Source organism: Dryobates pubescens, chromosome 8 (assembly GCF_014839835.1).
Source record: "Dryobates pubescens isolate bDryPub1 chromosome 8, bDryPub1.pri, whole genome shotgun sequence".
Lineage (NCBI taxonomy): Eukaryota > Metazoa > Chordata > Aves > Piciformes > Picidae > Dryobates > Dryobates pubescens.
The window spans coordinates 13021691-13047292 of record NC_071619.1 but is presented as its reverse complement, the minus strand read 5'-3'; the positions used below and the strand labels follow the sequence as shown (position 1 = coordinate 13047292).

General features: G+C 57.6%; 3 protein-coding genes across 3 annotated transcripts in view; all 3 read left to right on the top strand.

The window, feature by feature from the left end:
- The window catches only part of HPSE2 (heparanase 2 (inactive)), a 119304-nt gene extending 107495 nt beyond the window's left edge, over positions 1-11809 (top strand). Inside the window, exons 10-12 of the mRNA XM_054163844.1 lie at positions 9630-9775; positions 10732-10878; positions 10960-11809. Of these exons, the coding sequence (XP_054019819.1) occupies positions 9630-9775; positions 10732-10878; positions 10960-11125 (459 nt within the window). The 3' untranslated portion in view covers positions 11126-11809. The remainder of the gene's footprint in view (positions 1-9629; positions 9776-10731; positions 10879-10959) is intronic.
- A 239-nt stretch (positions 11810-12048) lies between these two features.
- Positions 12049-17542, top strand: HPS1 (HPS1 biogenesis of lysosomal organelles complex 3 subunit 1). Its single transcript, XM_054163348.1, has 18 exons — positions 12049-12217; positions 12307-12444; positions 12516-12658; positions 12876-12984; positions 13189-13349; positions 13431-13533; positions 13633-13737; positions 13829-13898; positions 13995-14062; positions 14626-14793; positions 14868-15044; positions 15114-15181; positions 15289-15411; positions 15517-15582; positions 15769-15913; positions 16013-16126; positions 16268-16350; positions 16632-17542. The coding sequence occupies exons 1-18, from the start codon at positions 12119-12121 to the stop codon at positions 16792-16794; spliced, it is 2103 nt and encodes a 700-aa protein (XP_054019323.1). The 5' UTR covers positions 12049-12118; the 3' UTR covers positions 16795-17542.
- Positions 17543-17797: 255 nt separating this feature from the next.
- Positions 17798-23621, top strand: PYROXD2 (pyridine nucleotide-disulphide oxidoreductase domain 2). The gene is made up of 16 exons (XM_009908175.2): positions 17798-18198; positions 18608-18627; positions 18864-18957; positions 19037-19110; positions 19222-19368; positions 19505-19658; positions 19894-19955; positions 20068-20165; positions 20568-20709; positions 20801-20935; positions 21036-21108; positions 21208-21364; positions 21498-21652; positions 21792-21898; positions 22013-22133; positions 22352-23621. The coding sequence occupies exons 1-16, from the start codon at positions 18042-18044 to the stop codon at positions 22420-22422; spliced, it is 1767 nt and encodes a 588-aa protein (XP_009906477.2). The 5' UTR covers positions 17798-18041; the 3' UTR covers positions 22423-23621.
- The last annotated feature ends 1981 nt before the right edge of the window (positions 23622-25602 follow it).

Sequence of the window (25602 nt, the reverse complement as noted above, 5' to 3'; positions counted from 1 at the left end):
AGCTAAGCTCAAGTGTTTTAATGCCTTGTTATTTTTGAGATAACTTTTTCATGTATGGTTGGAGTGCTTTTTCTTCCTGAGTGATTGGAGCAGCCAGCTGTATAATAGTGAGGGCTTGTGCTTAAGAAGCCCTTCAAATAAAGTCTCTCACTGGTATGTCAGGCTTGCCTACCTGCACCTAAATCCACCTGTACATGTGTGTGAGAGTCTGGAGGAGAGGAAAGAAGGGCAGAAGCAGCACTGGTATTCACCCTTCACAGGGCAGTGCCTTTCAAATGCTGTTCTGGCATTTAGTAGCTCTAGGCTCATTTCAGGCACACAGCATACATACTCCATCTCTCTTTCCTTAATATCTTTCTGAAATAGTCCAGAGGGATGCAATACATTTATTTCATTGGAGAGACCCTCAGGTAGGTGTGAGCTTTTATCTTCAATTTGTAGGAGCATATTAAAGACCTTTCTGAGTGCTCTTCCATGCAGCACTAGCCTCTTTTTTTAATCCATCCTTGGTAACCATTTCTGCTTCCTTAATGCACAGTGCTGTGAGGTTACATTTATGCACGGGGAAAAATGTGCATATTCCTAGGCAGAGCTTGAACAACACAAACCACATGGAAAATCCAAAGCTGAAACCCAAACTTCTGTTTCCTGACAGCTGTGGTTCTCTTGGACTTCCTCCTAAAGACTGTGGACAGTGAGCTACTGAGTTCTCCTGGTGTAGATAGGTGCTAAAATTACCTTTCTGTGCATAAGTTCCACATGCAGCATGAGAAAGGCCCAGAGGGATCACAGGGTGAAGTGACAACCAGGGCTGCCTGCTCAGCTGTGGTAGTAGAAGACAATATGATATTGCCTGTGGATTGATGGTGTCCTTGAGAAAGCATCGCAGCAGTGCGAAGGTCTGTGCCTGATGGTGCTGTGGTTGGATGCTTGGATGCTGCAGGTGATTTTTCATCTCCTTTGCTTAAACCAAAAGCATTGAGGAACTTGATGGGAGAGTTACTGCCTGCCCTGGAGGAGGGAGGATCCTGGACTCAGGTTGGAGCTGTCCTTAGGAATCTGTTGGCTTCCTACCCGAGCTTTCATAAAAGCCCTGTTGTGAACAAGCTCAGTACCATCCCCAGCATCCCTTGGGGTCCCTAAGGCAGAGCTATGGTATGAGTTGCACCGTTGGACTGCGCCTGGTGATTTGGTACTGACAGTGCCTGCCCCACCTGTCCCGAGCATCTTCCCAGTGGGACATTGGCTGGGCCCCTGGTCTCTGAATACACAGAGGCAAGGAGTCCTCCAGCAAGGTGCTGTGCTGGATGCCAGGGGCAGGAGCAGGTCCTCTGGCCGTGCTTCTGCCTGATGCACATACACGCTCCCCAGCGCTCTTGTTAGCTGAGCTGGCTTGGCCAGAGGCTCTGCTGATTGCAGCTGGAGGTCCCAGCCATCTCCCCAGACAGTGCCTCTCCGCCCCTGCACTGCATGGGAGGGGGCCAAGTCCTTGCCTACCTGCTCCCAGCCCCAAGCTTTTGTCCACTAGCCCAGTGGCTGGCCAGCTGCTAGGCTGGGCAACATCCGCATAAGCAAAGAGGAGTCCTGGCATCCACAGGGAAGCGTATGGATCTTTCCTGCAAGTGCTTGCTCTCTCACCCTCAGGCCCAGCCAGCTGGCTACGGGGCTGGGGGAATTCAGTCCCACTGCTGTGCTGGCCCATCTGCACGCCCAGCACTGAGTCACCGTGCTGTGCACACGCAGCTGGCTGAGCTGACAAGGGTAGCTGTTCCCCCTTGTTGGGACCCTTGGCTTTGGGGTCGGTGTCAAGGAGAGGGTGGCCAGGTTGGGCTGCGGTGTGCCATGTGCCACGCAGGCAGAGGCATGGCCCCTAGCCCAGAAGTGACACAGGGTGGGGAGAGGGACCAGGTCCAATGGAGCTCACACACACATGGAAACCGTTCCTGATGACCATAAATCTGCTGCACGGGTGTCTGGCACCTCCATCTGCCCCGCACGCTGGAACGCTGGTGCTGGCTGGAGCGACGCCTGCAGATGGGGAAGGGGTGGGAAAGGCAAGGATGGGCAGGAGCTGTCTGTACAGAATGTTTCTTCTGCCTGTGGGAAAGAAGGATGACATCCCAGATGGTTCAGGTGTGCATGAGGGAAAGGCTTTCCCAGGAGATGTCAGCTGGAGCATAGCCTGCTGAAGGGCAGAAAGGAAATTGTGCCCTGCAAAAATCTCCCAGCCAGCCTTGGCATGAGCACCTAAAGCAGGTCTGAGTAGGGCATCCTTTACTGCCTTGTCCTTTCAGCCATGATCATACCATGTCTTGAGGACTACAGCATCCTCTGCTCTTTTTACCCTCACTGCTTTCAGCCTTCTAGGAGCTCTAAGTCTGCTCTGAGACAGATTTAAAGTGTCTCAAGTCTGCTTGCTGTCACAGCGAGTTAAGGACCCTTTCCCTCTTAGTGCACCATAAAAAGTCTCTGAAATGTGTATGCTTGGACTCTCAAACACATCAAAGCCATGCTGCAGATAGCGTCTCTGGCACCCACCTGCCAGAGCTGTGGGACATGTGCAAACCCAGAGCTGGAATGCTCCTCCTGCACTAGAGACTGGGACAGAGACACACTCTGCCTGGGACCAGCAGTAACAGCTTGTACTTAGGAGGATGGACACGGTCACTGGTCACGTCTCCTGGAGGTAAAAGTGACAGCAGCAGACCTGCCCACCGTGGTGACACGGCCATTCTGGGGCTGTGGAGGAGGTGGGACAGTAAGAACTTGCGCTGCTCGGTCAAAATTTGGACTAGATGATCTTGATGGTCTCTTCCAACCAAGTATATTCTGTGAGTCTGTGCCCCTTCCCAGGGTGGGTTGGTGCTTGGCAGTGGAGCTTTGGGTAGCAGCAGAACAGAAACAAACAATGAAGTTGCTTTTAATTTCCAAGCCCTCTGAATCTGGCAGCTCTGCTCCCTTCCTGTGGCCTCTATCACCCAGACCCTGTTAGGGAGAAGTGATGACAAAAGAGAGGTCTGGCTGTTCCTCAGTCTGCTCGACTCCCCAAGAAGATGGAGGCCATTGAGTGTGGGCCAGCTAGCAAAGGACAGTGGTAGACAGGAGCCACTACCCATTTGTCATTTTCCCAGTGTCTGTCCCCTCAGTGCCACCAGTGCCCAGCACCGATTCCTGTGGCTGCTGCTCCCACAGCAGGAATTTTACCTTAATGTCACTGTTTGATCTTTCTCCATGATGGAGAAAAAGAAACAAGAGACCAGAGAGAGGAAAGAGACACTGAGCAAAGAGTGCAGCAGCTCGACAGCTGGGAAGACATGATGCTCATCAGAAGTTGGTGGGTTGTGCTGCTGGCATAGCTGGTGGAGACCCTGGCCTGTAGGATGAAACAGCTGATGCTCAGCCCAAACACAGAGGTTGTGTTGCTGCTGGCACTGGTGGATGAGGATGCTGCTGTCCAAGACCATGGGTGCACATATTAGTAGGCTATTTGAGATGGGAACAACTCTCCTGACGGTCCCCCTGGGACTTATTGCAGACCTGCTGTAAAACATGACCTATTTTCCTTTCCCCAACCACAAGTACATATTCAGTCCACATGGCCAGATGGGAGCCAGCCTGTCATAAGCCCCCATAAGCACACAGGGTGCACAACGCAGCCACAGCAGCAACTGTTCTGCTCTACAGAGCTGATCCCTCCCTAACTAATGTCCCACTGTCCTAATGTCCCACTGTCCTCTCTCACTGTGCCTACTTCTTCTCACTCTTTAGCTGAAAGGCAGTGGAGTGTGGGACTGGTAGTCCCTCATGTCATGCTTCAGCCATAGACCACGTGCTGGCAGAAAAGGCTGCTGGAAAGATGTGAAGGCATAAGGCAACACAGGAAAGAGAGATGTGAAATGAGGCATTCTCAGCCATTAGAGCAGGAAGGAAGAGGATCAGCATGGTGAGAGCAATGAGTGCCCAGGCAGAGATGTCAGCAGCTTCAAAGGACTGCTGGTGGGCACCTGCAGGAACCAAGGCTAAAACTGGGCAGCATTGGCCAATCCTTTCATAGGCACAGGTGCCTGGAGCAAAGTAAGGGTCCTGCCTGAAAGAGGCAGGGCTGTGTGGACAGAGCAGAGGGGTCTCTTCACTGTGGCATCTCCATGGACATTGGCCTCATCCTCCCCTGCTGACACCACTGGCTCCTGGCAGCCCAGCCCAACTGAAGCCCCCTTGTTTGAGTCTAGGAAGAACGTTGTTCCCCATTCATAGACCTTCTCTGGAGCATCTTCCGTGGTGCTCAGGGCAGACCTCAAATTCCCCCAGTACAGCAGCAAATATTGTAGGAGACTACTCACTAAGTTCTCAGCTCTTCAGGACTTCCACACAGGGCAGGTGCACAAGCAAAATGGAAAACAGCTCATGTCCCTGAGGATGGGTGCAGGTGAGCTCCTGAGGACAGCATCAGTGCCCACTCCCAGAGCAGATCATTTTGACTTCTGCTAATGTTCCCCTTGAGGAGAGGCTCTGCCCCACTCTGCTTGTTGCAGGACCTAGCACAGGATTTGGGTGAGAAAGCCTCAAACTCCCACAACCCAAGGAGCACATAAAACTCAGGGATAATGTTAAAAGCAGCATTAGCCCAGCCTTGCTGAAGGAACGATCGGCCGTGGCTTGAACAGGATGTAAGAACCTCCGCAGGGAGAAAGCTTTGGATGCTGAGGGTCTCTTTAATCTATTGGAAAAAGAAAGAATGAGAACCACTGGTCGGAAGCCGAAGCCAGACAAATTCAAGCTGAAAATAAGGAGCAGGATTGTTAACAGTGCGGATGTCTAACCGCTGGAACAGACTCCCCGGGAAGTGGCGGCTTCTCCGTCCCTCCAAGCCCTCACAACCACAACCACTACTTTTCTGGAAGATGCCTTTGCCAAAAATGAGCCATCAGGCTCAAGAGAGGGATAAAAGAGCAAAGCTCTCTGTCCTGTGATGTATGGGAAGGCAGACCAGCCAGCCCTATCTCCACACGTTGCTTGGACTATGGAAAATGCAGATCAAGGTGGAGAAATGGAGCAATCTGTAACAGGCCGTTGAAACCTGAGTGTGCCTGAGGGACAGGAGAAGAGCTTAGGCAGCTTCAGAAGAGGGAAGAAGCAAGAGGAGGAGGGCAGACAGCTGATGCTGCTGGTGACACAGAGCCATGCCCCACAAAGCTGTGTATTGTGGGGTCAGCAGCCTGCTCATTTGAAGTTCAGCTGCCTTTGGCAGGTAAAGCCCCCGGGAGGCTGAAGGTCTACAGCTTCATTACTCCATTTTTCTGGTTATGGCACCATCTTCTCAGCACAGAACTGAACAAACTCAAGTGGGTTTTAAAGCTGATTTGCTGCCTTTATGAGGGAGTGTAGGGATAAGCTCCTACACCCTTTCTGATGTCTCTGGGGACTCGAGGGTCTGGTTAATAGGTCTGTCTGAAGGTCTGCCTTGTTTCCAAAAGCTGAAATTTCTAAAAGCTCTTCCAATTAACTGAAGTCTGGAACCCTCTGGGGTTTCCTTGTCTAGTGTAAAGCTTGTGAGTCTCCATTGACTCTATGGGGCTCAGAAGATGCAGCTGTCCTGAGCTTTGCACATCAGTTTACTCGAGATAAGCAACCCTCCTGCCCATAAATGAGGGGTCACAGCTAGGAGACCTCCTGAGGCACAGGCTGGCTCTACCTTCAGGTGCTCCTTGCTTGCAGCACTGAGGGCTGCAGTGGCAGCACTGCTTAATGGCCTGCAAAATAATTAAAGCAAGAAAGCTCCCTTGATTCCAAAGGGACTAATAGCAGATCAAGTTCCTGTCTTCTCTTCCTCCTCTACCACTACAGCTGTATTGCTGGCTCAGCTTTCACAACAGGAACACTCCATGACTCCAAAATCCAAATCCTTTCTGTGGTTGCACTGGTTGGAGCCACACATCTCCCTAGGCATTGCTGGGGCTTCCTCTGCCAGGATGTTGGGCACCGTGCTGCAAGGCAAGCACTTGTCTTTGCAAGGGGTATGTGGATGCTGCCAGCCTGGGAACCACTCTCACACAGTTTGCCATGTGTAAAAGGGTGCCAGCTGCTGTCAGGGATCTGGGGTCACTGATAAGTGGAAAAGCCACCCTGTTTGTAGCCAAGCTGGCTTTCAAGAGCAGTGGCTTCCCAAGCTGGTCAGCTTTTGAACAGGAGCCAGTAGCTGCAGGTGCCAAGCAGCCCCAGTGTGATTTTAACTGGAGCTCATTCATGCCAGGGACAGGAGCAGTCCCAGAGCACCAGCCCAGGTAGGGGAAGTGCCCACACTCTGCAGGTTTGTTTCCATCATGCTAAATGTGTGTGTGATTTGTCATCCAAATGCTCAGTGTCACCAGCTCCTGGTAATTTATTGCAAGCAACATGATTTTGGCCCCTGCTGCAAGTGGGCTTGTGATGACGTGAAAAGCTGCAGCTGTCTTCAGTGCTCCCCTGCAGTAAGCTGAAGGGCTCAAGGGCTTCAAGGCCAGTGCTGATGACTTCTTTTCCAGCCCTGGGTCATTTTTCTGGCCCTCCTTTGAACTCTCTTTGGTATTTCCACATTCTCCTCAAAATGGAGAATCTGGAGCTAGCCTTGCCAGCAAGGCAAGGCAAAATCACTGCTCTCTCCTCACCTCCTGCAGATGGAGAGGTTGGTCCTTGTGCTGCCCTGGCCTGTGCTGAAATACTGCTCTCCCAGATGAGGTCATCTCACACTTTGCAGAACAGCTCACCTTACACCGCTGCTGACTGCCTTGGCTGTTTCATGGCATCTGCGTGGTTTTTCTCAGAAAAGATGTGTATCCTTAGCTGGATCAGAAGCTCACAAGATGTGGCCAGTGCTTCCCAGAGATATTAGCATCTGTCCTTGTGCCAAGCCCAGAAGATGCTAATTGGCATAGCTCTGCCTGTAAGCCCCCACACTAGGAGCCTCAGGTTCAGCTCTTCCAGTTCTGCAGGAGAGCAGGGTTTGCCTGAGCACAGTTGGGAAGAGCGTATGCCGAGATGTGAGATTTGGCAGCAACCAGGGCAGGTCACAGGGCTGCTCTCTGTACCCCTACACTGCAAACCTTGCTTCTCCTGAGCCTTGGAAATGGAAGGACGTTGTAATCAAAGCAATCAACCCCTAAGGACCACCCTGCCTAGAGGGGTGGGTGAGTAGCTGGAGGTTGGAGCTGCAGGTGTCAGCTCCCTATGTTGACAAGGCCATTGCAAACCCTCTGTAGAACAGCTCTTGAGACCCATATGGAAATTTTGAGGGTGGCCACGAAGTCTCTGGTCTCTATTGTTCCCATAACTTGTGGACAAAAGCAGTATCTCACCAGTGAAGATACAGAAAAACTGTGAGAAACCCCAGGGGACTGCTAGAAAGACCTAAAAGCCTCAGCTGAGAGGTAGCTCAAAGCACTGAACTCAGGTTTTTTTAACTCTCAACTGTGGGGCTAAACACTGTGTCTGAGCTCACCTTTGGCCTCACCATAAACTCAGGTAATCAGTGTGGCCCACAGGGACCCAGCACTGCTTCTCCACCCTGCTGTGAACCCAGTCAAGGTGGGCTGACACTCCTTCACGTGGTGAGGGAAGGCTGACACAACCCCTGCAGCATGGTGTATGCAGGGACAACCACAAGGTGCAGGGCAGCATCACTGCCCAGCGCCATGGTCTAGTCATGAGGTCTGTGGTGACAGGTTGGACTCGATCTTTGAGGTCTCTTCCAACCTTAGTGATACTGTGAAAACAGGGATAGTGACATATGTCTGGAGACAGCATGAGTCTGTGGTATTGAGCTCATCCTCACCAGGCTTCATCCTTGTGAGCTGAGCCTCCTCCAGGTGCACAAGTCTCTCCCTTCATTCTTGAATCTCTCTTTGGGCCCAGGATTTGCATGGGATGCAGTTACCAGGCTCATGTGGCACAGAGTCCTGTGCTTTTGTCTGGGAGCAGCAAGAGCAGAGCAGGAGGCGGCCTTTCCTGCTTTCCTGCAGGAAAAGTTTTCCCAGAAAGTGGGAAGCAGGTTTGGATCTCCCTTTGCCAGGCCAGCCCAGTGCTGCTGGAACAGGTCAGTTTCTGCTAAACTGGGCAGGAGAGAGGATGGGGCCAGCAGTCTGGTCTGGCTCGTGGGTATTCACTTTGTGCCAGTCACTGCTGCAGCATTGCCCTGGGATTCATCTGCTGGCCTCCTGTGGTGGGTTTCCTTTTTGCACCCAATAGTAATTTATTTACATTCTACTACTTTCTGTTCAAGATCTGTGGAAAAATTTCAAGGCATAGCCTGAAGCTACCACACCTCCTCATTCAAAATGGATAGTAACTAGGGGCTGTGTGAGGGCGTCCCCTTCATGGGATGGATACTTGCACTTGTATGAGGGATACATGCTTCCACCTGTCCCCCTGCCCTGTAGCCTAGGCCCCTGGACACCCCATTCCTCACACATGCCCCTCTGAGGTGGCAGACCATGCAGAACTTTTCTCGTGCCCCCCCAAGCAGGGTACTTGATCTGTGCAGCTCAGAGGCTGACAGTCATATAGTGACTGGTGCCAGCACGACAGTTGCTGCTGGGTGTTCAACATTGCTCATGGGGATGAGGGATCATTTCAACTGCCCTGGGATACATGGTCCCCCTGGGGCAGTCCAGAGATCTCATGTGTGCAAAGGTGCTCAGTGCAGCCACAAGCAGCACCCAGAGAAGCGGCACGAGAGGCTCCATTACCCCAGCATCACCCGGAGCGTATGGAGCAATGGTGGGAACAGAGCCCTGTCCTGCAGAACAGCAGGCAAGCGCCTGAACCTGCCCTTTCCCTTCCCACACCCCTGCTTCATTTACCACACACCTCCTAGCTTCTGCAGTGGATGAATGGGGGGCCCTGCCGGCAGCAGCCTCTGTCACCATCACCACACAGCCTCACCTCCCCTTCAGGCTTGGGGCCCATCCCGTGTGCGGAGTAAGGCCGTGCCCTGTGGGACAAAGCAGTATGTGGTGACGTAATGAAAAGCTGCATCACTGATGCATGTGTGCAGGGGCTGCACATTTCCTGCTTCTTGAGTGCTTGTCCTCCCTGTGCTGTTTTGAAGTGCTTAACTCTACAGGAGGTTTGAAAACAGGAGAAATACTTCTGAGGAGTGGAGCACCCTCACCAAAGCCAGTGTGCCATGAACAGATCTGGAGAGCATGGGAGAGCTCTGGCGTGCTCCAGCCTCATGTAAGGGGTGACCAGCCTGTTGCAGGGACATCACCTTCCTGTGTGCTCCAGCTGGAGGTGGTATGCACATCCATGGCATAGCTACATTTGGGTCTGTGGGAATGTGCAAAGGCATCCATGCTGCTCCTCATGCTCCACAGCCTAGCCAAAAGCTGAGCTCCTTTATAGGGTATCAGCATCTCCCAGCATGGGCAGAGCAATGTATTCTTGCCTTAATGTCTTTCCTGGAAACAGCAATGCCATTTTGGCTTGGACTGCGTAAACAAAGCTCACCCCAAGGCAGACATCTGGCACTCAACATTTCACCCTAAGAGCCAAAATTTTAGTAGACCATAAGCAGGGAAGCCATCCCTTCCTGCCCACTCCCACTGCGAGTCAGAGGGACCGTTGTGCTGCTGACTGTCCCCTCTGCTCCCCAGGACTACTGGCTGTCCCTGCTCTACAAGCGCCTCATCGGTCCCAAGGTGCTGGCCATCCATGTAGCTGGTCTGCAGAGGAAGCCCCGGCCTGGCAGGGTCATTCGCGACAAGCTCCGCATTTACGCTCACTGCACCAGCTACCACAAGTAAGTGGAGCAAGGGAGGCTGAGGGCTGCAGTGGGTGAATGAGCTGGGGACCGTCCCAGGACAAGAGCCCAGGGTTTGGTTATGGCAAGGCAGGTTGGCTTCCCAGGGGAGTCCTTCAGGTGCTGCTCTGGCTGCTGTGGCAGTGGAAGGAGTGTGCAGGGAATGGTGATGCCTTCGATGAAAGTCGTGGCAAGCCTGCGCCTGGGAACAAGGCTGACTGGGGCTGGCCTGGTGGCCGCCGGGCAGCCCCAGCAGCAGAGATCAAGGGAGTGGATTTCACACAAGGGGCCCCTGGCCGCTCAGGTTACCTGCCCAGCCTCGCTGCTGGGGAGCCCAGCCTGGTTATTGTTTCGCTGATAAGGTCTTTGAAAGCGCCCCAGCAAGCCTGGAGTGGGAGGGGGGGTGGTCACCTCCTCCACAGACACAAGTTGCTATTGTGGAGGAGGAGAGTCTGTTTCTTTACACAGTCCAGATGCTTTCAACATGCCTCCAGCTCGGTAGGAAACCTTGTCCAGTAACTGACAGGTGCAAAGTGCTTTATAGCCTTTGTTTGGGGCTGCCTGATTAGGCAGGGACAGAGGGATCAGTGTCTGGACCTGTCAGTTAGATGCCAGGAGCAGCAAGAGCAGATACCACTTGTGCACAGAGCTCACCTTCCTTCTCAGCCTCTTTCTTACGAGGGCCTGGAGGGGCTGTCCTGGGACCAGCACCCCCAGTTGCAGACACCAGCAGGGCACCCCCTCAAGCTGTGTAACTCCTGGCTGAGGAGGTAAGTGGGAGATTGGAAAGGTGTTGTTGCAGAGCTGGGCTTTGTGATGGGGAGGTGGCATCTTCCTGTGGAGGGGAAGATGGGATGGTGACATCCCTCACAGAGACCCTCAAACCACTTCTTGGAGGCCGTGGTCCCAGGGCACGTGCCAACGTGTCCCTCATCTCCTCCTGTTCCCTACTGCAGTCACAACTACGTCCGAGGGTCCATCACCCTTTACATCATCAACCTGCATCGCTCCAGGAAGAAAATCAAGCTGGCGGGAACGCTGCGGGGTAAGATCGTCCACCAGTACCTGCTGCAGCCCTATGGCAAGGAGGGGCTCCACTCCAAGTAAGTGCAGTGCTGGCTGTGGGGCTGCCACTGCTCCTCTCTATGCGATGCCACCACCTTGACTCTCTCTTGCTCCTGCAGGCTGGTCCAGCTCAACGGGCAGCCACTAGCCATGGTAGATGATGGAACCCTCCCTGAGCTAAAGCCTCGTCCGCTGCGGGCTGGCCGCACCCTTGTCATCCCCCCATTGACCATGAGCTTCTATGTGGTGAAGAACGTGAATGCGCTGGCCTGCCGGTACCGATAGCCTTCGGCCCAGAACGGACCTGCCTGCCCCGCTCCTGCCCTCATGCCTTCCCTAGGACATGCTGCCTCCTTGGCAGCCCACGCAGCCTCCCAGCGGGGCCACACCAGGCAGGCACCATGCCATGCCCTCATCCTTGCACACTGGTTGCCCTCTGGCTTGGCACCTTCTCCCACCTTGTGACCACAGAGCTTCATTTGGCCATGGCCATCATCCTGCTGAAGCAGCGCAGCAGTGGATTTGCAGGCCTGCCATGATCCATCCTGAAAAGCTACGAGAAACATCCGGGATCTGGTGCCCGCCGGCTGCTGGGGAGGGGTGGGGTGCTGAGCCCTGGCATGCCCCAGGATGAGCACCCTCCCCACCCCGCCCCCCCGCCTGTCCACTGCCCCTGGGGATGCCCATGCCAGCAGCTCGTCCCGCTTTCCTCTGCACCTTCCCAGGCGGCGCAGCAAGCACATGGAAGCAGCTCCCTCTGCTGCCGCCAACCCGGCCAGGACCAGCGCGGGGATGCTGCGGACGGGAGAAGGGGCGCCGGGGTCCGCCCCGGGCGGGCGGGGCTCGACGTTCGGCGGCTGGAAATGCCGATAGTTAAATTATACGTCCCGGAACGCAAGGGAGCGGCGGAAGGCGGGGCCGGCAGGCAGCCCTGGTACCCTTCGGTGCTTAAGTGTGTCCCGCCCGGGAGAAAGGCGGTGTCGGGGGCGGGGGCAGCCGGGAAGTGCCGAGGCGCTACCGGAGGTGTAATAAAGTTGGGCTGTCAACCGCGGCGCTGTCTCCTGTCTGCCGCGGGCCGAGACCGGGGCGGGGAGCGGGGCGGGCAGTGACGACGCGCTTGGCGCCGCCGTGCAGGGCCGCGCCGGGCCGCCGGGGGCGCTGCGCGCGTGGACACGGTGGTCACGCGCGGCAGTCACGCGCGGCGGCGGAGCAGGAAGCGGCGCGGGGCGGGCGGAGGCGCGCGGTCCCGGTGCCCCCCACTGCTGCCCGGGCTGGGCCATGCGGTGTATCCTCATCGCCAGCACTGCGGCCGAGCTGCTCTTCTACTGGGCCGATGCCGCTTTCCTCCGCCGGCTGCGGACGCCCCACGCCGGGCAGGTGGGGCAGCAGGGGGCGGCCAGGATGAGGGGAGGGGGTGCGTAGCGCGCGGTTACGCGTGGGTGCTGACTCGGGAGCGTGTGCTCCAGGGCCCGGCGCTGGAGGACAGCCTCAACACCCTCTTCGCCCCCCTCATCATCTCCTGCGCGGCACTGCTGGAGAAGCTTGCTGACACCTACACCTGCTTCACTACCGAGCATGAGCAGCACCTCCACGTTCTGCACATGGTAGGGCCGGCACCAGCACCGGGCATCGGGGCACCCCGGCCGGCACCCACCTGACCCTCTGCCGGTTGCAGTTTGGGGACTGCCTGTACATCGCAGTGAATGGTGACGGGACAGAGAGTGAGGACGACCTGCGCCGGACCCTCTTTGTGCTGCGGCGCATGGTGGAGGCTCACTACGGACTGGTTGCACTTGACTCCCATCTGGTCCGCAAGGAGTGAGCATACGCAGGCTGGCACACGGGGCTGGCACAACAGGCTGCTGGGGGAGCTGCCCAGTGCTGTCTTCATGTAACCCTGGGCAGCTGGGAGGGGGTCTCTGCAAGCCGCTGCCTTGCAGCAGGGCTCTGCTGGTCTGCAGCAGGGTTTTGGGGTGCCTGTACCACCCCAGGGGGTGATGGCTGGCTCTCTACTCACACTCTGTGGCCATTGTAGGTTGCGTCCAGCTGATTCGGAGCAGCGGGAACGTGTCTGGAGCCTGCTGCGGGGCCTGCTGGAGACCTACAGCTACCTGCGGGAGGAGGACCAGAGCTTTGCAGTGGAGGTACTGTGTCCTGGGTGTCCTTTGCCCTGGACCTTTCGGGGTGTCCCAGGGGTGGGAGGCTGTGTGGAGTCCTGGCATGTGGACAAAGGCTCTGGGCTGGGGTCTTTGGGCAGCTCCCTGGAGGAATGTAACCTCGGACCTGCCGTAGGGCTTCATGGCTGAATCTAGAGGACTCAGCAGCCTCCCCCACAACTTGCACCCCAGGCTGTGGAGCGGCTGATCCACCCTCAGCTGTGTGAGCAGTGCATCGAGTTCCTGGAGAGGCAGGTGGTGCAGTACATCAACACCAGCCCCGAGCGTGGTGGGGATGAGGTGGGGCACGCCTTTCTCCTGGTACATACCAAGCTGCTGGCCTTCTACTCCAGGTGAGACCAGCTCTGTCTCTGCCACCCTCCTAAGGCAACCGCTTGCCTTCCCAGCTGACCTTTCCCTTTTCTGGCCTGCAGCCGCAATGCCAGCTCCATCCGCCCTGCTGACCTGCTCGTCCTCATCCTCCTGGTGCAGGACCTGTACCCTAGCCAGAGTGCTGAGGAAGAGCTTGGCCCCCAGGTGCTCCAGTGCAGGACATGGGGGGCAGTGGATGAGGATGCCCTTTGTAGGCTCATGACTTGGCGGCCAGGGATTCATTTTTTTTCCTCTTTTTGAAAGCCTTCTGCAGGGAATGTGCCCCTCCAGGGGCCGAAGAGAAGTGAGAGCATTCCTGTGAGTGGTCTTGGCTCCCACAATACTGTGGAGAAGGACTTGGATGATCAGGTGAGTCCCTGGGATTGGGAGCTGCAGGGTGGGATGCTAGCTGGGCTGCCAGCATCATTCCCACCACTGACATAGACATTCTTGCCATCAGGACACAGACGATCAGTCTGTGTCAGAGGTTTACTACACACCTGAGCCCTCGCCAGGCAGGCAGAGCACAGGTGAGTGATGAGCTGGCCAGCAGCCCTGCCCCATGTTGCCCAGCCCTGTGGAGGCTCCAGGGCTGCAGGGAAGATGACCTGTTGTGCTTCCTGCAGGCAGTGAGAGCTGGTCAGAGGGTGCTGAGATGCTGAGCACTGGGGAGGCAGACTCTGCAGACGTCCAGGTGAGCAAGGGATCCCACAGTCCTTCAGCTCCACCCTTCAGCCCGTCCTGGTGCTCTTTGCAATCTCTGGTGTTCATCACTTATCCCTTGATGGGCTGCGTCTGTGGGTGCTCTGGGCTGGGGATGCACCTGGCATTCCCCATGTTGAGTATAACCCTGTGAGGTCTCTGACCACCCTCTCGAGGGCATTGCTTTATGGTCTTCTTACCCAGAGCTGTCAGCACAGAGGGGTCAGGGCTGCCTCAGAGCAGTCTGGTGTCTCCCTCTGCTGCCTCTGAGCTTTCCGGGCTGCTTCTCTCTGCAGGTCTGCAAATAATTGCTGCCCTTGGCACAGGATGTTTACTACTTGTGTCTTTGCAAGCAGTTTCCCCTCTATCTGCTGTTCATTTGGAATCCCTGGGCACTTGCCTCACTGCTGATATTTTGCTGTGTGGCTCCTCCAGCTCCCCAGTTCATCTCAAGTTGTAGCTTTCAGGGCGTTGCTGTGTCTCTTCAGAGTATTCTGGCTTGGTGCAGTCTGTGTCATCTTCTTGGGGGACTGAGCATTTTCCCTGTCTCTCCAGATGGCAGAGGACTTGTTGCAGACCTTGGGGCCTCTTGTCCCTGAAGCTTCAAACCCCCGAAGAATCTTCCTGGATGCCAACCTGCGGGAAGGTTACTGCCCCTTGCTGCCACACACCATGCACTGCCTCCCCCTCTGGCCAGGCATCTCTCTTGTCCTCCTGACCAAGGTGAGCTGCCTGTAAGGTGAGGGAAGCGATGTTTGACTTGGTCCTGGTTGACCCACCTTTCCCTTCCCCATCAGGGTCCCACAACTCAGGTGGCCATCACTTTGTATCAGCTGCTGGATGGTTTCTTGGTGTTGGAGAGGAAGCTGGAAGAGGGGCCAGAGGCAGGATCCCCACGCTCCTACCCGTTCCTTGCAGAGCTTCGGCAGCGCATGGACAAGTTTGTGAAGAAACTGAGTGGGCAGGACATTCAGGTGGGACTGGAGACATGAAGACCCTGTCCTGTTGTCCTCACAGCTCAACGCTGAGCCCCCTCTCTCTAGTTGCAGAACTCCTGGGTAGACTTCAAGAACAAGATATTTTCCAGGAGTGAGCCTGGCAACTCCCTGGAGTGAGTATGAGGAGGCCAGGGAAAGTCCCCAGCCCTGGGGATGGCATGGATATCCCTGAGGCTCTGGGCAGCAGGGCAAGCTCAGTGCCATCTGTCTCCTGGCGTAGGCTGCTGCAGGCAGTGACCAATGTGAAGCGTCAGCTCTGTTCTGTGTACCGCCGGCTCTTCCTGGCCTCCAGCAGCCACAGCCTGTCCCAGGGGCTGCGCGCCCGCACGCAGAAGCTCATGAGGTGAGGACATGGCGGGGTGGCCAGCATCCCTGGGGGGGCTGCCCCATACCCAGATGTTCTGGTGCTTGGTGGGTCCACACCTTTCACCACACCTCTTCTTGGCAGGGAGAAGCTGCTGGACTGGAGGGACTTCCTGCTGGTGAAGAGCAGGCGCAATATCACCATGGTGTCATACCCGTCCTTGCAGCTGGGAACCTGGCCTGGCCAGGAGGGATCCCCAGGCGGGTAGCAGAGGTGGGAGTCTGCCCAACAGCAGACTGAAGGGTGGGAGGGCAGTGGGCAAAAGCAGGTTCTCCAAGGCTCAGGGACTGTCCTGGAAGGGCACTAAAGTTGTTAGACACCCTTAACCCACCCCACGTACCTGGAGGACTTTCCTGGCCTGGTGCACTTTATCTATGTGGACCGCACAGCTGGGCAGATGATGGCACCGTCACTCACCATGACAGAGAAGTCCAGCTCAGAGCTAGGCAAGGCCCCCCTGGCCACCTTCATCAAGAGGAAGGTACTGCTTGTGAGGATTGGGGGTGGGATGGGGGACCACCGGAGGAGGTGATGGTTGGATGGTTTTCTGCTCAGGCTTCAGATGCTCCTTGTCTCCCAGGTCTGGTCCCTGATTGCACTGGCCAGGAGATACTTACAGAAGGGCTACACAACACTCATGCTGCAGGATGGTGACTACTGCTGCTCCTACTTCCTTTGGTTTGAGAATGAGGTGGTACGTGGGGCCCAGGAAAGGGCTGAGCCACTCCCCCTTGGCACCTGCTGGGGACAGAGAGCAGGGCTTATAGACACAGCCAGCTCTGGCTCTTTGGCAGTCCCTTCTCTGCTGCTGCCCTCTGTTCTCATCTCTCTTCAGGGCTACAAGCTGGAAGTGATAGAGGTGCCGGTTCTCTCTGATGATTCTGCTCCCATTGGGATGCTGGCAGTAGACTACTACAGGTGAGCAGTCCCCAGCCCTGTGGTTTGGCACCAGAGTCCAGGTCTGTGCTGGCATAGGGGGCCCCTTGACTGATGCTGTCTTTGCCAGGACATTGCTGCAGAGGGGTACCAGTGGTGTGGTATCACCAGGGTAACAACAGCCCATCTCTCCAGCTGGTGCCACTGTCCTGCTGGTGGATGGGCATCACGTCCTTGCCAGTGACTTCCTAGGGGAAAGATGTTTGGAAAGAGGGTGCCAGTTTGCACTGTGCCTTCCATGCCCCCTGTCATCCTCTCCCTAGGAAGCTGCTGCGTTACTACAGCAAGAGCCACCAGGCAGAGATGGTGAAATGCTACGAGCTGCTGACTGTACACTTGGGCATCATCCCCTCCGAGCTTGTGGTCCAGCAGGCCTGTGACTTAGCCCGGCGCCTCTGGGAGCCCTCCCGCATCCCTCTGCTCTGAGATGTCTCCAGCTACCTCGGGACCAGGATTAAAGTGGGTGCCTGGGTGTGCCCAGCACCTGGGCTGTTTTCTGGGTGTCTGCACACTGTTGGCTATGTCTGCAGGCAGGCACGAGCAGCCTTGCTTTCCTCCAGCCTGTCTGGGACTAGCACTGCCTGCCTCCTGCTTCCCAGCAGCCTCCAAGGACAATCAGAGAGTGGGGCTGAGAGGTAGCTGGCAAATCACCATCTTGCTGAAAAATACATTTCTAAAGCAGGATTTATATCACAGGCCTGGCATTGCCACTAGGCTATGGCCAGAGAACAAAATGGTGTAGGCAGGTCTGCATGGAGGAATGGCCCAGGGTGTGTCACTCTCCTCCCTCATCCCCACATACAGGGTGCTTGGCCCTCAGGGGCTTGGCATGCTCTGGAGAAGTACAGCCTGTCCTGCACCTCCTTCCCCATGCTCAGACGTTCAGGCATCATTCAGCTCAGTTGAGCTCAGCTGTGAACAGGGAGTAAAGCCAAGCTAGCTAATACGTTTCCTGGGCATGGGTGGGCTTGGCGCATGTGCAAACCCCGTGGGCATAGCTGGGGATGAGGCCATCCCCAAGGGACTCTGGCAGACACTGCCCCTTTTCAGTCTGTGCTGGTCACTGGGGCTGAGAATGGTAGTTCAGAGAGCACTGGACCATGGCAAAGCCTTTGCCCTGTCCTGATGGGCAAGAATTTGCCCTTCTGAGCAAGACTGCTTGGTTTGGGTCAAGTTTACCTCCAAGCTGCCCTTTTTCCCCGCTGCTGTCAGCGCTGTGCTTAATGGGGCTCCAGCTTCCCCCCTGCCCTGCAGTGCTTGTTGGCCTTTCATCCCAGCCGCCTGCCCTGGGGCCTCCCTGGAGCAGAACGGGAGCTGGGGAGGAATTCTCGGGCCCCCAGCTCCTGTCCAGCGCCTTCCTGGAATAAAGGCTGGGGAGTATCCGGCATTCTGCAGAACACCAGCCAGGATCTGACCCTGGTGGCTTTTCAGCATCGAGGCTGGTGTCTGTACCTTCTGCAAGCTGCCAGCAAAGCTGTGCCAGCATGAGCTGTTACGTGCGCTTGCCCTGCCCAGCCTTCCCGCAAGCCTGGGACACGGTGTCCAGCCCTGCGCCAAGCCGTCCCCTGCCGCGGCCCCCGCCCCGTGTCCGGAAGCCCTAGGAAAAGTTCCGCCGTGAAAGCAAAGTCCAGGCTGCCGGGAGCAGGGCAGCCGCGGCCGGGCACTGCGAGGCGATGGCAGCCGGGCTCCGGGCATGGCTAGGCACGGACTACCCTTGCCGCTGCTTGCGGGGCTGGCATCTGACCCCGGGGCTTCCGAGATCACGGCTGGCCCATGCCGCGGCTGCACCCCGGCTCCAGCAGGAGTACGATGCGGTGGTGATCGGGGCAGGTAACACAGGGAGCCGGTGCCGGGCTGTGGGGAGCCACGGGGACCCCCAGCTACCCTCTCCCCAGAGCGGGCAGGGGGGTAGTGGGCAGGTGGGGACCACAGCCGTGCTGGGTATGTTGCAGACATACTGGCATGTAATTTGTGACAGGGAGGTTGCAGGGGTCAGGCGCACGTTACAGCCCCGCTGCACGCAGGGCACAGCCTGGGCACTTCTGTCCCCCTTTACTACACCGTTAGGCTCCGAGCTGTAGGGACGGATGGGGATGTTCCCTGTTACCTGTACTCCTCCGTGCAGAACCCTGTTATTTTAGCGGCTGTGGCATCCCCCGTGCCCCGGGTACGGCAGGGTGCCCTGTGCTGTGGGACTACCCTGCTGCCGGGGTCTGCTCAGCTCCCTCTCTCCTTGCAGGACACAACGGGCTGGTGGCAGTGAGTACCGAGTGGGGTGCTGTCTCTTCTCCATCCCTGGGGAACAACGGGGGGACCAGGGAGGGTCTGTGCCGTGAGCAAAAGACGATGTTGGTGGCAGTGTGTGTGGAGCTGAGGGCTCTCACACGGCTGTAGGGAATAGGATCCTCCCTGGTGAGGGGAGCACCACGTGCAAGAGGCAAGAAGGACATCTTCCACCTGGAGGGATGGGTAGTGTGATGCCATGCTCCCCACAGGCTGCCTACCTGCAGCGGGCAGGAGTGCGCACGGTCGTGATGGAGAAACGCCATGTGCTGGGTGGTGCAGCCGTCACAGAGGAAATTGTGCCAGGTAGTCCTGCATGTGCCCTGTCCCTCCACCCCTGGCCAGTCCTGAGCACAGGCACTCCACGCTGCCCCACATTTTGCAGGCTTCAAGTTCTCCCGGGCATCATACTTGCTTAGCCTGTTGCGGCCACAGATCTACACTGAGCTGGAGTTACAGGTACCAGTACCCATCCCTCACCAGGCTGCTGGCACCTCTGAGCATACTGGGAGGGTTAGCCTGCTGCTAGGCTGTCCCTGCAGGGTGAGTCCTGCTGTCCCTTTCTTGTAGCGGCATGGTCTGAGGGTGCTCCCACGGGACCCCTACTCCTTCACCCCACTACTGGAGCACAAGAGCTCTCCCCGCTCCCTCCTGCTGGGACATGACATGGCCCAGACCCAGCAGCAGATTGCCCAGTTCTCCCAGAAGGATGCTCAGGTGTGGTGAGGCTGTGCTCTAGGCCCAGCAAAGGCCCCAAAGGGCTGCCCTGCCTATGGAGCAACAAGGATGCTCCTGGGTGGAGTTGCACCTACTATGGCACAGTCCCTGTTGTCCCCTCTCTGTACCCTCTCAGGCTTACCCTGAATATGAGGCATTCATGGGACGCTTGGTGGCAGCCCTCAACCCACTGCTGGACGCCCCTCCAGTGGACACAGCTGCCCTGGGGCAGGGCTCCCTGCTGCAACGGCTCAGGGCCCTGCGAGCCCTGCAGCCCCTGCTGCAGGCAGGTATGTTTGGGATATCAGGGAACCCTGGTGGCAATGGATATTTGCCCACACCTGAGGGGACAATGCAGAGTTGTCCTTTCCTAGGGCATAGGCTGTTCAGGAGCCCCAGCTGGGTTAGCAGGCTCTGGCAGGCTTGTCCACCTTGGTCCTGCTGCCTGATCCCCACACCCAGTTAAGCATGGGCAGCTGGCTCCAGCACAGCCATGCAAGTCTCACACCACCTCTCCAATCGCAGGGCAGATGCTGGGGTGGCAACTGCCCCGCTATTATGAGGTGCTCACAGCCCCCATCTCCAAGGTGAGTGCTGGCAGCAGCATTGTGGAGCCACCATGTGCCTTGCTGCCTGCCTGTGAGGGTGCTGCAGCAGCTCCCCACCCTGAGTTGGCATTTTCTTTTTCTCCCGAGCCAGATCCTGGATCAGTGGTTTGAGTCGGAACCCTTGAAGGCAACTCTGGCTACAGATGCAGTGATTGGAGCCATGGCCAGTCCCTACACCCCTGGCAGTGGGTGAGGGTCCCTTCCCCCAGAGCTCACCAAGCCCCTGTGCCCGCACCTCCATAGCTCTGTTGCACCCGAGCATCCCAGGCTCTGCCCTGCTGCCTCTCCTTCCTGTTGCCCACTCAGCCTTGCTGGGATGGCTTTGTGGGGTGGGGATGGGCAAGGGACTGCCCTTTATCCCTGCCATTTGACTCTCCTGAATTCTCCTCACCTACTCCTTTGCTGTTTGAACACCTCTGTCCTCAGGCCAGGTCAAGTCCTGGCTGGTGACTGCTCCCTGTAGGTCAGCTGGCATTCCACAAGCTGGTGTGGTTCCATCTATGGGAGCTATGGTACCATCCTCACTATATCCATGCAGGGGACATACCCATCCCCTCAGCTGGTGGCTAACCTGGGCTCCTGTTACCACAGGTATGTGCTGTTGCACCATGTGATGGGCGAGCTGCAGGGACAGCGGGGTGCCTGGGGCTATGTAGCCGGTGGGATGGGGGCCCTGTCCCAAGCCATCGCTTGTGCAGCGACTGCCCTGGGAGCCCACATCTTTGCTGAGAAGGTAGGGGGTGCCTGGATATAGGGAGCGGCCTGGCCAGCCTGGAGGCAGTGGGAATGCTCTTGGTGAAGTCATGTTTCCTCTGCTTGCCCAGGCAGTGTGCCACGTGCTGCTGGGCAGGGACGGGCAAGCACAGGGCATTGCTCTGCAGGACGGGACAGAGGTGAGGAGTAAACTGGTGCTGTCCAATGCCTCCCCACAAGTCACCTTCCTGGAGCTCATTCCCCAGGTACAGTACACATGAGCTGGCGAGGGCTTGCTGTGGTGGCATACCCCCAGCTGCATTGCCTCTTCACAGCCAGCCTCCATGCTGGCATCTCCCACCACAGGAGCAGCTGCCCAAAGATTTTGTGCAGCGAATACGGCAGGCTGACACGTGCTCCCCTGTCACCAAGATCAATGGTAGGTACCATTGAGTCCGTCTCTGCCACTGTCCTCGCTGGTACCAGACTCAGTAAGAAGTTGCATCCTGCTCTCCCCATTCCCTCCTCCCATGCCCAGTGGCAGTTGATCGGTTGCCCAACTTCCTGGCTGCCCCCAATGCCCGTGATGGCCAGCCCCTGCCCCACCACCAGTGCTCCATCCATCTCAACTGCGAGGGCACCCATCTCCTGCACCAGGCCTTCACTGAGGCCACCCATGGGTACCCTTCTAGCAGGTAGGAACCTGCACTGGCACACCTCAGTGCCCTGGGGAAGGGGCAGGATGGCCATGGTGGGTGGTGCTGAGGGAAGAGTTTTTGGGTGGCTGGGTCTCTCTCTGCCTCCCTGGATAGTTCCCTCCTCCTTCAGGCCCATGATCGAGCTCTGCATCCCCTCGGTACTGGACCCAGGGCTGGCCCCACATGGCTGCCACGTTGTGTCCCTCTTCACCCAGTACACCCCCTCTGTACTGGCGGGCGGGCAGCCCTGGGATGAGGAAGCCAGAAATGCATATGCAGACACAGGTACAAAATGCATGCAGGGATATGGGTATGTAATGCATGCCCAGACCTGGGTAACACCAGGACTGCAGAGCCACCCTGGAGCTGCTCAGGGGATAGCCACCACGTTCCTCTAACCTGCCTGCCTTCCCTCCCTCCCTAGTGTTTGACTGCATTGAAGATTATGCCCCAGGGTTCAAGGCGTCTGTCATAGGCAGGGACATCCTGACACCACCAGATCTAGAAAGGATCTTTGGGCTGCCTGGTGGGGTGGGTACCATGCAAGCTCATCTATGAGCATCAGAGCATCAGTGCCTTGCCAGTGCTGGTGGGCATACAGCCCTGCGTCAGGCACAGGCAGCTCATGTGGAGCTCTGCTTACAGAACATCTTCCATGGAGCAATGTCTCTGGACCAGCTGTACTTTACCCGGCCAGCACCTTCCTACTCAGGCTACCGGTCCCCAATTCCTGGCTTGTACCTATGTGGAAGTGGAGCCCACCCTGGTAAGCAGGGCTGGGAGCAGGGACTTTTTGGGTGGGGGGGCTGCAGGAAGAGGGCAGGGGCACGTGGAAGAGGTCCAAGGGCAGCATGGAGCAGAGGTGTCCACTCTCCTCTCTGCATTGCATGGACAAGGAGGTGAGGGAGCTCCTCTGGTGCAGGACTAGGCTCCATCTCCTGAGGCTGGAGCTGTCCACTACTCCTTATTCCTGTTTTCTTGCAGGAGGAGGAGTGATGGGAGCAGCGGGACGCAATGCTGCCCAAGTGGCCCTCGAGGACTTCAGGCGCCTGTGAAAGCAGTGGTGACACTTGACTTCACCTGACCAAGGGTTGTGGCTGCAGCAAGCCATGTTCACCCTCTGCAGAGCCCTGCTCATCTCCAACTTGCTTTCCTGGCACCACAGGGCAGCAGCATCCCCTTAGAGCTGGGGACTGTAGGGTGGCAGGGTCTCTTGTGCTCCCAGCTGCTACCATGGCCCCCAGCTCTCCATTGTCCAGCCTTGCTTGGTTGGCTCTTGTGCACTGACTGGCCATGGCAAGCCTCCCTCAGCCCCTGCCTGTGCCAGTGGAAATAAACCCTGCTGAGCATTACCCTGGGGGAAATCAGGCTCTGTTAAGCCAGCACACCCAGGCCCCAGTTTGAGCACTGTCACTGTAGTTTTTCAGGTCTTTGTGAAGCTCCCAACATGCTGTCGTTGGGGGCTGCACTGTGCCATCTGCTCTGTGGCTGGTTATGCACAGGTGATGAATGGAGACAACCATCCTCCCCCTGCTTCTCTCTTCTGATTACTGATGTAGACCCAGGTGCATGCAGGGCTATTTGGCTGGAGCCACACAGCCCCAGGCTGGCCAGAACCACCCCAAGGTGTCCAAAACAAGCAGGCAGCCAGGGAGCTGCTTGAGACATGCTTTGCTACCTGAAACCCCCGATTCTCATCTGTCTTCCTGTTCCTCGGTGGCTGAGTTACAGCAGCCGTGCACTCAACATCTCAGAGACCACAGGAGCCAGAACTGTCTGTGTCCCCGCCCCCAGCTTCCCCATTCCTGACGGGAGCTACACGTGTTCTGGCCCCGTCCCTCCATCCCCAGGGCAGATGCTTCGTGCAGGCCAGCAGCTCTTGTTGGCCACCCTTCAGCTGACTGCAGGCTCGGGGTGTGCTGCGCTCCCGGAGCCGCTCACTGCAGATTACAGAGCTCACATCCTCTCCCTGCCCTCTTCCTCCCCCAGACAATGCTCCCGATTCAGCTGCCCGCGTCCCCTCCTGCCGGGCCCTAAATACGGTGCTGCTAGGCTGAGCTGTTGCACCTGAGCTGGCTGAATCAATATTGACCGGCCAGGAATAGTCCCGCAGCCCGCTGAGAATAGCCCCGCACGCCACCCCGCTGCCCACAGCTTCCCGCGCACGGGGCTGCCCTGCTCCCGGGGCCGTATTTTTAGCTACTGCAATTGCCGGCTGCCCGAGGCTGCAGGTGCTGGCACCCAGCAAGCCTCGAAGAGTGGCAGCAAGAGGGATGGCAGCAAGTGGGGGCACCTCCAGCCTGCTGTGGCAGGTTCAGTCTGGTAGGTCCCACGTGTAGGAGAGCCCCTGGCTACCGTCTTCTCGCTGCCCCCAGGAGCAGAGGCATAGCTGGGAGCAGGACCCAGCACCCTCCTGCCCTGTGCCACTGCCAGCATCTGCCTGGGGGTGGATCAGAGTGGGCTCTTGTCCTCACCCTTGAGTAACTGAGCTCCAAAACATCGACATATGAATGAGTCATGAGCTCCATTGCTGACCCCAGCCCTGCGCCAGGGCTTTCCGTGGTCTCCACGTTGAAGATGACCAGGGACCATGGCCCCAGGAGAAGCTCCAGCACAGGATGAGGATGCCCTGCAAGGGGGTCTCAGGGCCATGCATCCCTGCACGCCCGGTGGTACTAGAGGCTCCCGCAGGACGTGGCGATGAGCTCACGGGCTATTCCCGGCCGTGTTGATCCTGGCTCCTCCCGACAGGAACCAGCTGCTTTGACTCCAAACAAACAGCCCAGTAGCCACTGGCACATTCCTGACCGGCCCCTGGCCACGGCGAGGGCACCGGGCTTCCTGTTTATCCCCGTCCCACGGCGTGGCACAGCAGGGCAAGTGGGCAGTGGAGTGCCTCGGGGACTGGCAGCACCCCAAGACAGAGGTTGTTCTCGGGGCAGATAGGGGGGGCATCCCTCACCTCCACGTGCCAGGGATGGGAGGGCTATGCCTGAGGACCCTTGCAGCCATCCTGTCTCAGGGATGTCCCAGGTGTTGCCCCGTGCTTTGCAAGGACCCTGCTCTGGGTTCCCAGCACCATTCTGCAGCCTCCCCTGATCTTGTATCTGCCAAGTCCTGGCACAGCAGTCCCAGGCACCACGTGACTGCATGCCCACTTGACCCTATGTGTGGGATGTAAAGGGGTGTCCTTTTGGGGTGTCTCTAGCGTTGCAGGGTGTCATCCCCAGAAAATCCCTGCTCTGCCTTGGCTGGGTGCCAGCCCCATAGTGTGATGGTGCTTGGGGTAGGAGGGTATACCTGGCTCAGGGCATTGGGTTTATTCCTGGGCGGGGGGGGGGAGGGGGAGAGAGGAGGGGAGCAGGGGGGCGGGGGTAAGGTTCATGGCATGCAGGGGGTATCCCAGGGGGTGGATGGACTTCCCGAGCTGGTAGGAGGGACAGGAGATTATGCAGGGGCGCGTTTGTCCTAGGGTGGCAGAGGAAGGCCGGGGAGGGGGGTCGAGGGTGGGCAGGATGTAGAGCTAGGCTCCAGGCACGGTGCGGGAGGGGCTGGAGCCGGGCTGGGCAGTGCGGGCCTCCACCCCACCCCACCACACCATAAAAGCTGCGGCAGGCGGTGCTCGCCTGCAGGAGAGCCTGAGCGAGCAAGCACCTCGTCCCCTCGCTGCTGCCAGTCTCACACTGCTGCCTGTCCCGCACCGACACCCCCTACCAGGGTGAGTGCCGGGCATGGCCCCGGGAGAGGAGGGGTTTGGGCACCTGGGAGGGGGATGTGCAACAACTCCACTGATGCTCTGAGTGGGGTGCAAGGGGAGAGGTAGAGTGATAGGGGACAGAGGCTGGGTGTGGAGGGAACTCTGGAGTCTGTCACAGGATTTAAATGAGGGGGATAAAAGGAAACTGTGTGGGGCTCCCACACACAGCCCAAACCTGTGGGGGAGCTGGAAAGCAACCAGAGCAGGGCAGTGTTTGTGGGGCTACCGTGACTGTGAGAAGCCAGCTTTGTGGTTGCCTGGGAAGGTTGTGCCAGGGTTGGGTGACCCCTGAAAGGGAGGCAGGGGTGGGGGACTGCAGCTGAGCCGTGGGGTGGTGGATGCTGCAGGCTGTGTGTGGCAGAGACCAGCTCCTGCATCCCCCACAGTTCAAGGACAGGGATGTCACCATCACGTGTTGGGGGCATCATATCCCTCCACCATCCCCCAGTTCCTGGGGCACAGGGGGCTACAGCAGCAC